The sequence below is a fragment of the Sorex fumeus genome, unplaced genomic scaffold (genome assembly GCF_029834395.1).
Source record: "Sorex fumeus unplaced genomic scaffold, SorFum_2.1 ptg000009l, whole genome shotgun sequence".
Taxonomy (NCBI): Eukaryota; Metazoa; Chordata; class Mammalia; order Eulipotyphla; family Soricidae; genus Sorex; species Sorex fumeus.
In genome coordinates, this window is record NW_026606066.1 from 10,426,890 (window position 1) to 10,439,253 (window position 12,364).

The window sequence follows — 12,364 nt, forward strand, 5'->3', positions numbered from 1 at the left end:
CCCTGGGACAGCCATCTTTACAGCACACAGCCACAGAGAAGAAAGGCGGCGGGGGGGGGGGGGAGAGGGGGGCTCCACAGCTCCCGGAGAATGCACCAGGTCCCAAAGAGAGCCGAGATCACCGGGAAGTCCCAGATGGGGTAGGTGCCGCATCCTGCCTCCTCCAGATGAAACCCTGGTGACCATGAGCCTCTACAAGCATAGCTCGAGTATGCAGGAACCAGGACTTTTACTCCAAACCATCTCCCTATATGCAAGGTGATCAATGGAAAGTAAATCATCCAACGTTTTCTCCCTGAAAACCAGGCTTAACTCTTATACAGGCCACAACACCCAATGGGAGAAAGAGAACAAAAGGGAATGCCATGCCACAGAGGCAGGGTGGGATGGGGTGGAGGGTGGGAGATGGGAGGGATACTAGGATCCAAGGTGGTCGGGAACGGTCACTGGTGGAGGGATGGGTATTCAAAATAAATACATAGATAATTTTTTTTTAAAAAGCAAAAATAAATAAAAATTTTTAAAAAAAAGACCCTGGGACATAGGTCTTGCCTGAGACTGAGGTTGAACCAAAAAAGCAGAGTGTCTCTTTATCAGGTTTGCATTTGTCAAGTAAGAATCTACTGGAGGGGAAGGAACAAGAGTGGCCACTCTCTGAGGAATAGATTAACTGTGATAAATCTACATCTTAGAGTACTACCTCAGCAATAAAATAGAACAGACTCTTATGCATACAACACGTGTCCCAAATGCATTATGCTATGGAAAAACCATCAGAGTCAAATGTCATCTACATAATGTCTCGTTACATTTTTATAAGATTCTACAGTAGGCAAACCAGAGGGACAGAGATCAAGTCATTGTGACAACTAGAGTTGGATGAAGAATTGATTACAAAAGGGCATTTTAAGAGATGATAGAACAATTCTATATGTTGATTGTGGGTTGATTGCCAAAACTTGTAGAACTGAACAACAAAAAAAAAATAGTTTTTTCTATTGCAAAGACACTTAAAGATCAAATTAAAACAACACCTAATTTAAATTAGATTTTGTTTATTAAAACACAATGTTAAGAAAGTGAAAGATAAAGTACAGACAAGGTAAAACTTGAATGGAAATTCCACACACACAAAAAAGTCATAATAAACAAAAAATGTTATATCCACTCTGTTATAGTAACTTTAGGTTGACCTACAGGAAATTACTTTGGTCTTTGGCCATAACTAGCAGTGCTTGGGGCTGGAGTGAGAGCATAGCAGGTACGGCATTTGTTTTGCATGCAGCTGACCTGGGATTGATCTCCAGCATCCCACAAGTTCCCCTGAGCACCATCAGGAGTGATTACTGAGTGCTAAGCCAGGTGTAAGCCTTGAGTATTACTGGGTGTGGCCTCAAAACAAAAATTCAAAAAACCAAAACCATAACTAGCAGTGCTCATGGCTTACTCCTGAGTCTATGCTCAAGGATTACTCCTGACAGGGCTTCGGAAAATATATATGGTAGGAACAGAACCAGGGAAAGGCACGTGCAAGGTAAGCACTATGCCTACTGTGCTAAATCTCCAGCCCTCTATAGGAAATTGATGACTACCTGGACCTAAAAGAACTGTAATTTCAATTTCATTTTATTCAAGAGGTGTAAAAGTGCATGTATGCATGTGTGTGTGTATGTGTGTGTGTATGTGTTTGTGTGTGTAGCTGAACTTTTTGGTTGGGTTTGAACCAAAGGGAAATATGGGTTATTCAATGAGTACACAGCCAAATGTGCAACACTTTTTACAATCGTCTTACCTTGGCTTTCAGATCAGCACAGAGTTCCTGTTGCCTTTTTCTGTCCTTGGCTAATGTGCTCTCCATTTCATGAGTCGCACAAGCCTCTGCAAGTGTCAGCACAGCCTTCTGGACAAAGTCTCTCCTGTTCTTGTTCCAATTGAAAATCAGGATTCTTCTCTGTTCCCTTGCAAAGCGGTATCTGTCACAATGTTTCTCATGTTCAACCTGAAAAGAACATATGAACACTTAAATGGAAGTGCGACTAGAGACAGTGACATTGTGAAAAGTAAATATATGTGTTAAAACCAGTAATTTTTAAAAGTTGGAGACAAATCATTAGTATATGCAAGCCTCAGAGAGTTGAGTTTAGGCCCAGTCATTCAATATCTACTCCCATATAGGTTAGAGTCTGACAGGCAATCCTGAAGTAAGTGCCATTTCTAAAGGCAGCAATCCTATGACTAGAAAACATTACTGACCCTACATACAATTTTCAAAATACTCTCTCTTTGAATCAGATTTGGCGTTTCAATATTTACTTCAAGAACTTCAGTTAAGTATCTCCTGATAATCATTAAAAGATGTTATGGTAACCCTGAAAAGTCAGTTTGGGCCTTGGGTACTAAAACATTTAAATGTTAAAACGTCTAAACTTAGAGTGGGTATAGTAGTGGCATTTTCTTTTGTACCAACCCAAGTATCTGAGGGACATGACATTCTCATATGGGTCCCAGTGGTTCCTGTAGACAAGGAATTTCCCATAGGAAACCCCAGGATCTGGAAAGGGGCAATAGGAATTGAGAGGGCCTGGAAAATCTTTCTAGGTGATCCAAAATGCTACTTATACAAATATGTACCCTTGAAGTTTTGAGTCAATTACAATATAGTTATAGCACAGCGGTAGGGCGTTTGCCTTGCACGCAGCCAACATGGCTGACCCGAGTTCTATTCCTCCGCCCCTCTCAGAGAGCCCAGCAAGCTACCGAGAGTCTCTCGCCCGCACGGCAGAGCCTGGCAAGCTCCCCGTGACGTATTCGATATGCCAAACACAGTAACAACAAAGTCTCCAATGGAGACGTTACTGGGCCCGCTCGAGCAAATCGATGATCAATGGGAGGGCCTTTACCTTTACCGTTAAGGCCATGTCTCAGAATTTATTGATATTATTCAACCCTAAATGTTTAAGCAAATTTTTCTTTCACATGTAGAGTACTCATATAACAAAATAACAAACAACACAAAATAGGCAAAAAGATGTGTGAAAAAAATATGAGTAGAAAACTCTCATATGGAAGCATGTGAAAACTCCAGCCCAGTGCATGTGCATGTCTTGCCCTCCACTGGCCTCAGGAGCCTCATACACACTCCCAACACACGACCAAGTTCCTGTGCAGCTTTTTGTAGTTCTGGGTAGGGGTGGAGGGAATACCAGGAAGAGAATAGAGAACGGAAGTGTGTTGGAACCAAATGTTGTCCTGGAAACTCGAAAATTAACACCATGCCTCTGGCCAGACTTCATTATCTTGGGACTGAGTTCATCGAGAAAATAAACTGCCAAAAAATTTAGATATGCCTGTCTTTGTTACTGAAATCACCAGGATTATTAAAGTCTGGATGGGTTACCCTTTCCCACCTCCCTGTACAACCAGAAACACCAGCAGTAATGCCCATGAACCACCTCTGGTGCCATCATGTAAGCTCATCTACTGGCTCTGCTCCAGAGACTCATTAATAAATCTTAAAAGAGATCAACCAGTTACCGAAGTATTTGGACAACCACTTATGGCTGAGACATCCGGGGCACACCAGAGCAGTGCAGATCAGCCCAGTGCCCACCCAAACAGAACTTCAGCTGCCAATCGCTTCACACTCCAATATCACCACCAGGCCTCTGGTGGTGAACTCCATAATCTTGCGACCAAGTTCACTGAGAAATTAACCTGCCAAAAATTCAGGCTATTGTGCCAAGAAGTAAGTGAAACCCCTGGACACTGAGTGCTGAAAGTAGGTAAAGGTACAAAGATGCTAACCTTTTAGTACCTGTATTGAAAATCATAATGCACAAAAGGAAAGAGGTAAAAGGCCCTAAGGTAAAGGCCCTCCCGTTGTTCATCGATTTGCTCGAGCGGGCCCAGTAACGTCTCCATTGGAGACTTTGTTGTTACTGTGTCTGGCATATCAAATACTCTCGGTAGCTTGCCGGGCTCTCCGAGAGGGGCGGAGGAATCGAACTCGGGTCGGCCATGTTGGCTGCGTGCAAGGCAAACGCCCTACCGCTGTGCTATCGCTCCAGCTCTTTCCAAAAGGAAAGAGAAAGAAAGAGAATAAGAGAAAGAAGAAAAGTGCTGGTCATAGAGTTAAGCTGGAGGAGGGTGGGCTGGAGGGGGGTGGGGAGGGATGGAATGGAAATGAGGGACATTGGTCATTGGTGGTGGGAAATGTACACCAGTGAAGGAATGGGTATTGGAACATTGTATGACAGAAACCCAATCATGTACAACTTTGTAACTATGTATCTCAAGGTAACTCAATAAAAGAAAAAGAAAGAAGAGAAAAGAAAAAGAAAATTCAGGTACAGAGAACCAGAAATGTCTACAATCATAATACATTGCTAAGTAGCTAGGTATCTAGTAGGGCAGGCTATGCCCTGCTAAAAGAATACTTTATGTGTGCTAATTAGACACACAATCTAACAGCCAAGGCTGTGATTAAGGCAAATGTAAGCTACTAGAATATGTTTTGTAAATCTTTATCTTTTAACTGTCTTCCAAAACACACAAAAATATACTTAGAACTTGTCAAACACTAAGAAACTAAAATATGACATGAAAAAACACATACTAACTAACCCAATGTTAGAGATAAATGTAGGGGCTGGATAGACAGTAGAGGGGTAAGTTCAATCCCCAGAACAGCTTGTGCTCTTCTAAACATTTCCAGGAGTGGTATCTGAGCACAGAGAAGCAGATAAGCACTGAGCACCGTGAGGTGTAGATCAAACAATCCCCCCTACCGTAAAAAGAAGTAAATGTAAGCTTATAGTATGCAAAACCAAAAGTCTATAAGGAAAAATGATAGCTGGTCACAAAAGCAAATAGAATCAACATGTATATGCATTTGTGAGGTTCTGGATTCAATTCCCTCAACACACATACACACACACATACAGAGAGAGGGAAAGAGAGAGAGAGAGAGAGAGAGAGAGAGAGAGAGAGAGAGAGAGAGAGAGAGAGAGAGAATCATCAGGGAATAAAAGCAAAGAACTAGATAGACAGGGAAGATAGTGAGAAGGGTTGGAGCACAATGATTTACAATCAGGAACTGCTATTTGACTCCTGGCACTGCATGGTAACCTGAACACTGCCAAATATAGTCTAAAATGTAAGGGGAAAGATGTCCAATTAAAGAAATTCAGATAAAAATTAGAGGTGATTATTTTTTAAAATAATATGAACAAATCTTTTGAAAATAAAGACCAGGATGAAGACAAATAATTGTTGGTTTTGGGGAAAGAGGATAGGAGATGATGGTCAAATTAAATAGGTAACTTTTAATTCCTTCATCTTCTGAAAAAATAAAAGGATAACAGGAACACTTCTTTCAACTATTTTATTTGTGGAATTATACGTAAGGTAAGGTAAGGTAAAGGCCCTCCCGTTGATCGTCGATTTGCTCGAGCGGGCCCAGTAACGTCTCCATTGGAGACTTTGTTGTTACTGTGTCTGGCATATCGAATACTCTCGGTAGCTTGCCGGGCTCTCCGAGAGGGGCGGAGGAATCGAACTCGGGTTGGCCATGTTGGCCGCTTGTAAGGCGAACGCCCTACCCGCTGTGCTATCGCTCCGGCCAGGCGTGGTGGCGCGCGCCTGTAGTCCCAGCTACTCGGGAGGCTGAGGCACGAGGATCACTTGAGTCCAGGAGTTCTGAGCTATAGTGCGCTATGCCGATCAGGTGTCCGCACTAAGTTCGGCATCAATATGGTGACCCTCCGGGAGCGGAGGACCACCAGGTTGCCTAAGGAGGGGTGAACCGGCCCAGGTCGGAATTATACGTATGACTGGCAAATTAGATAGGTAGTCACAAAGTTGCAGCATGTCATAACATTTATACTATGACTCATTTAAAAGTTGGATTTGTTTACTTGCTATATTTTAAGGTGAAGTTTTACAAAACTTGGGGCATGGTAACTTCTCTCTTTTGTCTTAGTGATTATGTTGATTAAAGAATACAGCAATTTCCCACACCCTTGTCAAGGACATTGTAGTCATGACTCTTGAGTACTGGGTTTAGATATTTGTCCTTGAGGCCTTCCTGGGGGATTAAGTGTGGCTGTCAGAGGTTTTAGTGTGGCAGATTAAGTGTGGCAGAGGTAAGACAGTGTCAGCTTCCCTGGTATTCAAAGAGGTACATCCAAGGAGGAGTGTGGATGGAAGGGCAGGCATCCAACTCTTGGTTAAGCCTGAGAAGTGGCAGAAACTTGGCAGGTAGGCAGTGAAGGTTTAGACACCTGGGGATAAACCCAGCAGAGAGTAACAGGCAAACTCTCCGGGGTAAGGAAGCACAGGGGAGCAAATGCTGCTAAAGAGGTTTCCCATGTTACAGACTTTCCAGACTTCCAAAAGTGATAAGACATCCAACTCATAGCCTTGCCATTTTCAAGGGTACAGGAAAATTATTTTAGCAAGTCATTTAAAATGTATTTTGCTTAATGATTATTAAATAAAACATTTAATTTGTCAGTATATAAGGTCCAGCACTCACCAAATCATGCCTGGATTTGTGAGGAAAATATCTTTGCAACATGTCCAGATATAGGGTCCTCCTGCCACAGAGATCCCCAGGATATTGATTCAAAATCACCTGGAAGATCCAGTGGTCTTCTTCACTTAACTGGAAGCTTCTGAAAGCAACAAAAATGTTGAGGAAATTATGGACTTTGAAGCATCTTAAGATGTGAAAGCTACTAACAAATGATAGTAAGTATTTAAAATTAAGTTTTAAATGTACAATAGCTCAATAAAATGCCTATTACAAAAAAGTTTCTAAATTCTCTAATTGGATGTTAAACCCTTCATTTGGTATTATTCTAAGTTCCAGGCATACTCTGAAGAAGTTTGACAATAATATGTAATAGTTATAAAACATTTATTTTATAGGGTGAAGAAATAGCTTGACAGGCTGGAGCACATGTTTGGTGTGCAGGAAGCCTGGGATCAATCCCCAGAATAACATAGTCTCCAGAGCACCACCCGAAGCAACTCCCAGGCACTGGGCCAGAAGTAGCCACTGAACCTTGCTGGGTTTGGTCTTGTAAGAAACAAAAATTACTCTATCTTTACGATGCCAATAATTTAAAAAATATAGGCCAATGATTGAAATAAACAAGCATTGATAAATAAGTTGTTAGCTACACAGATTAAATAGAATTTTTTTCCACAAGTTTCCTCTGTCTTGATTGGAGGAAAATACAAATGTAAACATTAAATACATACACAAAGAAAAAACAAAACGTGGGGCTGGAGCAATAGCATAGCCGGTAGGGCACTTGCCTTGCATGCGACCAACCTGGGTTCGATCCCCGGTATACCATATGGTCCCCTGAGCACCGCAGTGGGTAATTCCTGAGCGCAGAGCCAGGAGTAACCTTTGTGCATCACCGGGTGTGACCCAAAAAGCAAAAAAAAAAAAAAAAAAAAAAAAAGCAAAAAAAAATACAAAACCTGAGGAAGGCATTTGTTTAAGAATGGACTTTAAAAGCATGTCTAAAGCTATTTTCTGCTATATACCCTTTTTATCTCTTGATTTGTGCATTAAGACTGGATATTTGGAGTGAAAAACTAGTCAGTGGCATTAAATTTTAGATTAATTTGAGATTTAAATTTTAGATTTAACTCATTTTGCTTGTTTGGAGGTTCTAGCAGGGGAGTGCAGCTACTCGTATACCCTCGACCGAAGACCGTCCGTCTCTATTCGGGGAAGGCCGTCCTCTTCGACCAAGCACGCAGCTTTGGAAGGGACGCACATGGAGCAGTGAGGGAGGAAGGGGACACCCGCCTAGCCAGCCAGATCAGCCGAATCAACCCTGGTGATCAATGGGGTGACAGATGTCGCAGCCAGATCGCCCTCACATCCGACACTATCTCCACTACCCAGCTTTCGCCACACTCCAGGATGCTTTCTGGACCACGTGGCTGCTCCACTTGAGACTCATGCACAACTGAAGCCCCACAGAACAAGATAAGCGGAACTCTGAGACCTTGGACTCCAGGCTCAACGGACTCAGGGACAGATTATAAGACATTAAATACCCATCTTCCGGAATTGCCGTACCACATTTGATAGGGTTCAAATATGGTAACACCTACAAGGGCGATTAGAGGTTGCCCCAAGAGCCTCTATTCCTCTCGGAAAGCCTGGCAAGCTACCGAGAGTATTCCGCCCGCATGGCAGAGCCTCGCAAGTTATCTGTTGTGTATTTGATATGCCAAATCCAGTAACTACAATGGGTCTCATTCCCCTGACCCTGAAGACTTCACCAATATGGCAGCATTGAGAAGGATGAGAAAGGAGAGGCCGATAAAATCTCAAGGCCGCCCCCCACGAGCGGCTCTCCAGCACAGCCACGGCCCCAGAAGCACAAGGACTTAATGCAGAACCCAGCAGCTTGGAGCAGAAAAGTGAACGGACTATGCATTGATCCAGGCCATCAAGTCTGCCGGAGGGGAAAGGGTGTTGCCCCATTCGCCCTCTCCTCTCTGGAAAGAAAGATGGCGGCCACATGGGAGCCTTGTGGACAGCAGGTATGAGCCGGGGGAGTGGGGGCGACTAAAACCTCATGGGTCGGGGGGCGTTCCGGTCCGTCCTTCACGCCCTACCGAGGTCACCAGTTGCCCCCCACGAGCGGCTCTCCAGCACGGCCATGGCCCCAGAAGCACAAGGACTTAATGCAGAACCCAGCAGCTTGGAGCAGAAAAGTGAATGGACTATGCATTGATCCAGCCCATCAAGTCTGCCGGAGGGGAAAGGGTGTTGCCCCATTCGCCCTCTCCTCTCTGGAAAGAAAGATGGCGGCCACATGGGAGCCTTGTGGACAGCAGGTATGAGCCGGGAGTGTGGGGGCGACTAAAACCTCATGGGAAGGGGGGCGTTTCGCTCCGCCCTTCACGCCCTACCGAGGCCACCAGTTGCCCCCCACGAGCGGCTCTCCAGCACGGCCACGACTCCAGAACACAGAAACCAATTTCTTAACTATCTGACTTTCAGTAGAAATACTTCCAGGGTCAATAAGTAAAATAGCAGAAATCCAAAACCAACATTTAATTCTTGAACCCAGCTGGAGAAAGCAAATCACTTCACAATGCTTTTTCAGCATGTCTGATTTGGGGGGGGGGGGGTAAACTCTAAATAATAGTGGTGAATCTTTTATTGAAACAATCTAATCAAAGCGGATAGAGTGTTAACTAGAATTCATCTGCCTCACAGGGACGGGGAGGGGTGGGGGGTGGGGTTTTATTGGGGTTCTTCATGGGAAAAAATAAGTATTGGTAAAGGGAAATGTGTTTGATATTTGCATGACTGAGACATAAACCTGAAAGCTTTGTAACCTTTCCCACAGTGATTCAATAAATAAATTAAAAAAAAAAAAAATCTCAAGGCCGAACTAGGCTGCCACAATGAAGGAATACAAAATGATCGTCTGCACTTTCAATGCATGTATGCTAGCATCAGATGCATCCATCGAGGACCTGATGGGACAAGCGCGAAAGATCAAGTATGACATCATTGGTCTGACCGAGACAAGAAGACACCAATCTCATCATGCCGTTTTCGACACTGGAGAAGAATTGTTCCTCGGAACATGCGATAAAAGAGGTGTCGGAGGCGTCCGTGTCCTTGTCAACACAAACTTGGCCATGAGCATTGATTCATCCGAATGCCTAACAACCCAAATCAGATGTTTACATTTGAATAAATGTGGCTCACTGCCTGCAGTTTCTATCTTTGTTGTTTATGCACCAACATCTAATTATGATGAAGGAGAAATTGAGAAGTTCTACATGGAGTTGGAGAAGTTCTATAAAGAAGACCACACCTTCTACAAGATCATTGTGGGTGATTTTAATGCCAAGATAGGACCGAGAAGATCAGCTAACGAACTTCACATCGGGACCCATGGCCTAGAATGGAACAAACAGGGTGAGAGACTGTCTGAGTTCATCATGTCGACCAAGACCATCCATGGTAACTGACAGTTCCAGAAGGCCGAATCTAAACGTTGGACATGGGAGTCTCCCGGTGGACAATTCAACAACAAAATAGGCCACATCATATTCAATCGACAATTTTGCCTGACCAATGTCGCTGTTGTCCCAAAATTCCAAACGGGATTGGACCACCAGCTCCTTCGTGCAAAACTCTACTTCACAGAGCGGGGAGAAAGGCTTTTTAAACTGCAAATCAGTAAATCAGTAATGGCTTTTTAAACTGCAAAGTTTAAAAAGAGAACTCCCAGAACGACCACCAACTGGGAGCTCTTTGGCTCTACTGCGGCAACATGGGAAGATGCCATTGTTGACGACATTGATGAGGAATATAATCAACTGGTTTAGCACTTCCATGATTGTGTGAGGAATGCCGAGAGATATTCACAAAAAAAACCCTATCTTCGAAAACTCTTGAGCTTATTCGCCAACGTGGTTTGGCACATGCCTCAGGCAACCGCAAGCTAACGTCCGAGCTCGCAAAGCAGTGCAGAGATGCGATCAAGGAAGACCTCAAAGAGAGGAGTAGATGTGCTGGTAGATGCGGCAGAAGCCGGGAAAAGTATTTATAACGCTCGCCTGTCCTTCGCCAACCACAAGACCAAGATGACTGCCCTCCGACGTCCTGATGGATCTATCACATCCTCCAGAATGGCAATGGAGAAAATTATCCATGACTTCTACTCAAATCTCTTTGATAGCCATGTCCACTTGCCGATATACCAAATTCCACAGGATGGATATGTCGTTCCCAATGTTCTCCCTTCCGAAATCCGACACGCCATTTCGTCAGTAAAGAAATGAACAGCACCCAGCCCAGACAAGGTCAGACCTGAACACCTGAAGAACCTGCCATCAGTACTCATCAATACGCTGGCTCAGCTCTTCACACGCTACCTGTCTGAATGCAAGGTTCCGTCCCAATGGAAAAACCAGCAGGACTGTACTACTGTTCAAGAAGGGAGACATCCATGACATTGGCAACTATCGCCGGATCTGCCTATTGTCTGTCATCTACAAGTTGTTCACTTGAGTCATCCTAAATAGGATTGGCAGAACACTAGATGAAGGACAACCATGCAAGCAAGCCGGGTTCTGCAAAGGATTCAGCACCATCGACCATATCCACACGATAACCAAGCTCATTGAGGTTTCTCGGGAGTTCAAGATGCCGCTCTGTCTAACATTCATTGATTTAAAGAAGGCCTTTGATTCTGTTGAGACGGAAGTGCCATTGAAGCCCTAGCCAATCAGGGCATTCAAGCTCAATACATCAAGAGCCTCCGTGAGCTGTATTACGGATTCACTACCAGGATCTCATCATTCTACAAAGAAGTAATCATTGATGTCAAGAGAGGGGTTCGGCAGGGTGATACCATTTCACCGAAACTCTTCAGTGCCACCCTCGAGAACATCATGCAACGACTGGAATGGGAAGAAATTGGAGTGAAGATAGATGGTCGGCAACTACACCGCCTCCGCTTTGCTGATGACATTGTTTTAATAACACCAAACATCAGCCAAGCGGCACAAATGCTGGCCAACTTCGACTGTGAGTGTGGAAAGATAGGACTACAGCTGAATCTTACGAAGACAATGTTTATGAGAAACAGCCTCGTTCCACGTTTCACTCAAAAGAGAAAAAGAATCCAGAGTTCCAACCTCTGTCGACGATTAAGAATCAGCTGTCTCATTTGCCAAAACGTCAAAAATCAGATGGGCTGGTCACGTAATGAGATTTAAAGATGACCGCTGGACTAGAGCTGTTACCGACTGGATTCCATGGGATGTCAAAAGACCGCGTGGCCGTCCACCTACCAGATGGTCAGACTTCTTCATCAAGATCATGAACGATCGGTTTGAGGCTCTTCGTATTCCTAGAGCAAACAGACACCATTGTGCTACACTAGCATGTGAGAGGGACAAATGGAGATGTTACTGGCGCCCGCTCAAGCAAATCGACGATTAACAGAAAGTCAAGTGATCAAGTGAACTCATTTTGCAAGTAGGGTCCTTGCAAGTCATCTTCCCAGTAACATGTTCACCACGCTGAACAGGCCTATCTGATTTCAGGACAGTCTAAGGTACTGGCCAGCATGTGTTCTATATGAAGTACAGGAAAGCTCTAGGAGGCAGTGAGGTAGTATAGGCACATGAGTTGCATGCAGCTGACCTTATTTTCATTTTTCAGCAACACATAGTTACCCAAGAACCTCTGGATGCAAACCTGGAGACCCCTCAAGAATCACTGAGATGATCCAACTATTTACCTGCACCAAAGAGCCAAAGCAGCACTGCATTTATAGCTTTAACACTGAAAACCCCCATC

The 12,364-nt window shown here is 44.0% G+C and overlaps 1 protein-coding gene across 1 annotated transcript in view; it reads right to left on the reverse strand.

Annotated features, from left to right (window-relative positions):
• CCDC148 (coiled-coil domain containing 148) overlaps positions 1 to 12,364 on the reverse strand; it is a 350,508-nt gene that overhangs the window by 179,643 nt on the left and 158,501 nt on the right. The window contains exons 8-9 of the mRNA XM_056110371.1: positions 6,536 to 6,674; positions 1,793 to 1,999 (exon numbers count right to left, since the gene is read on the reverse strand). Coding sequence (XP_055966346.1) covers positions 1,793 to 1,999; positions 6,536 to 6,674 — 346 coding nt within the window. The remainder of the gene's footprint in view (positions 1 to 1,792; positions 2,000 to 6,535; positions 6,675 to 12,364) is intronic.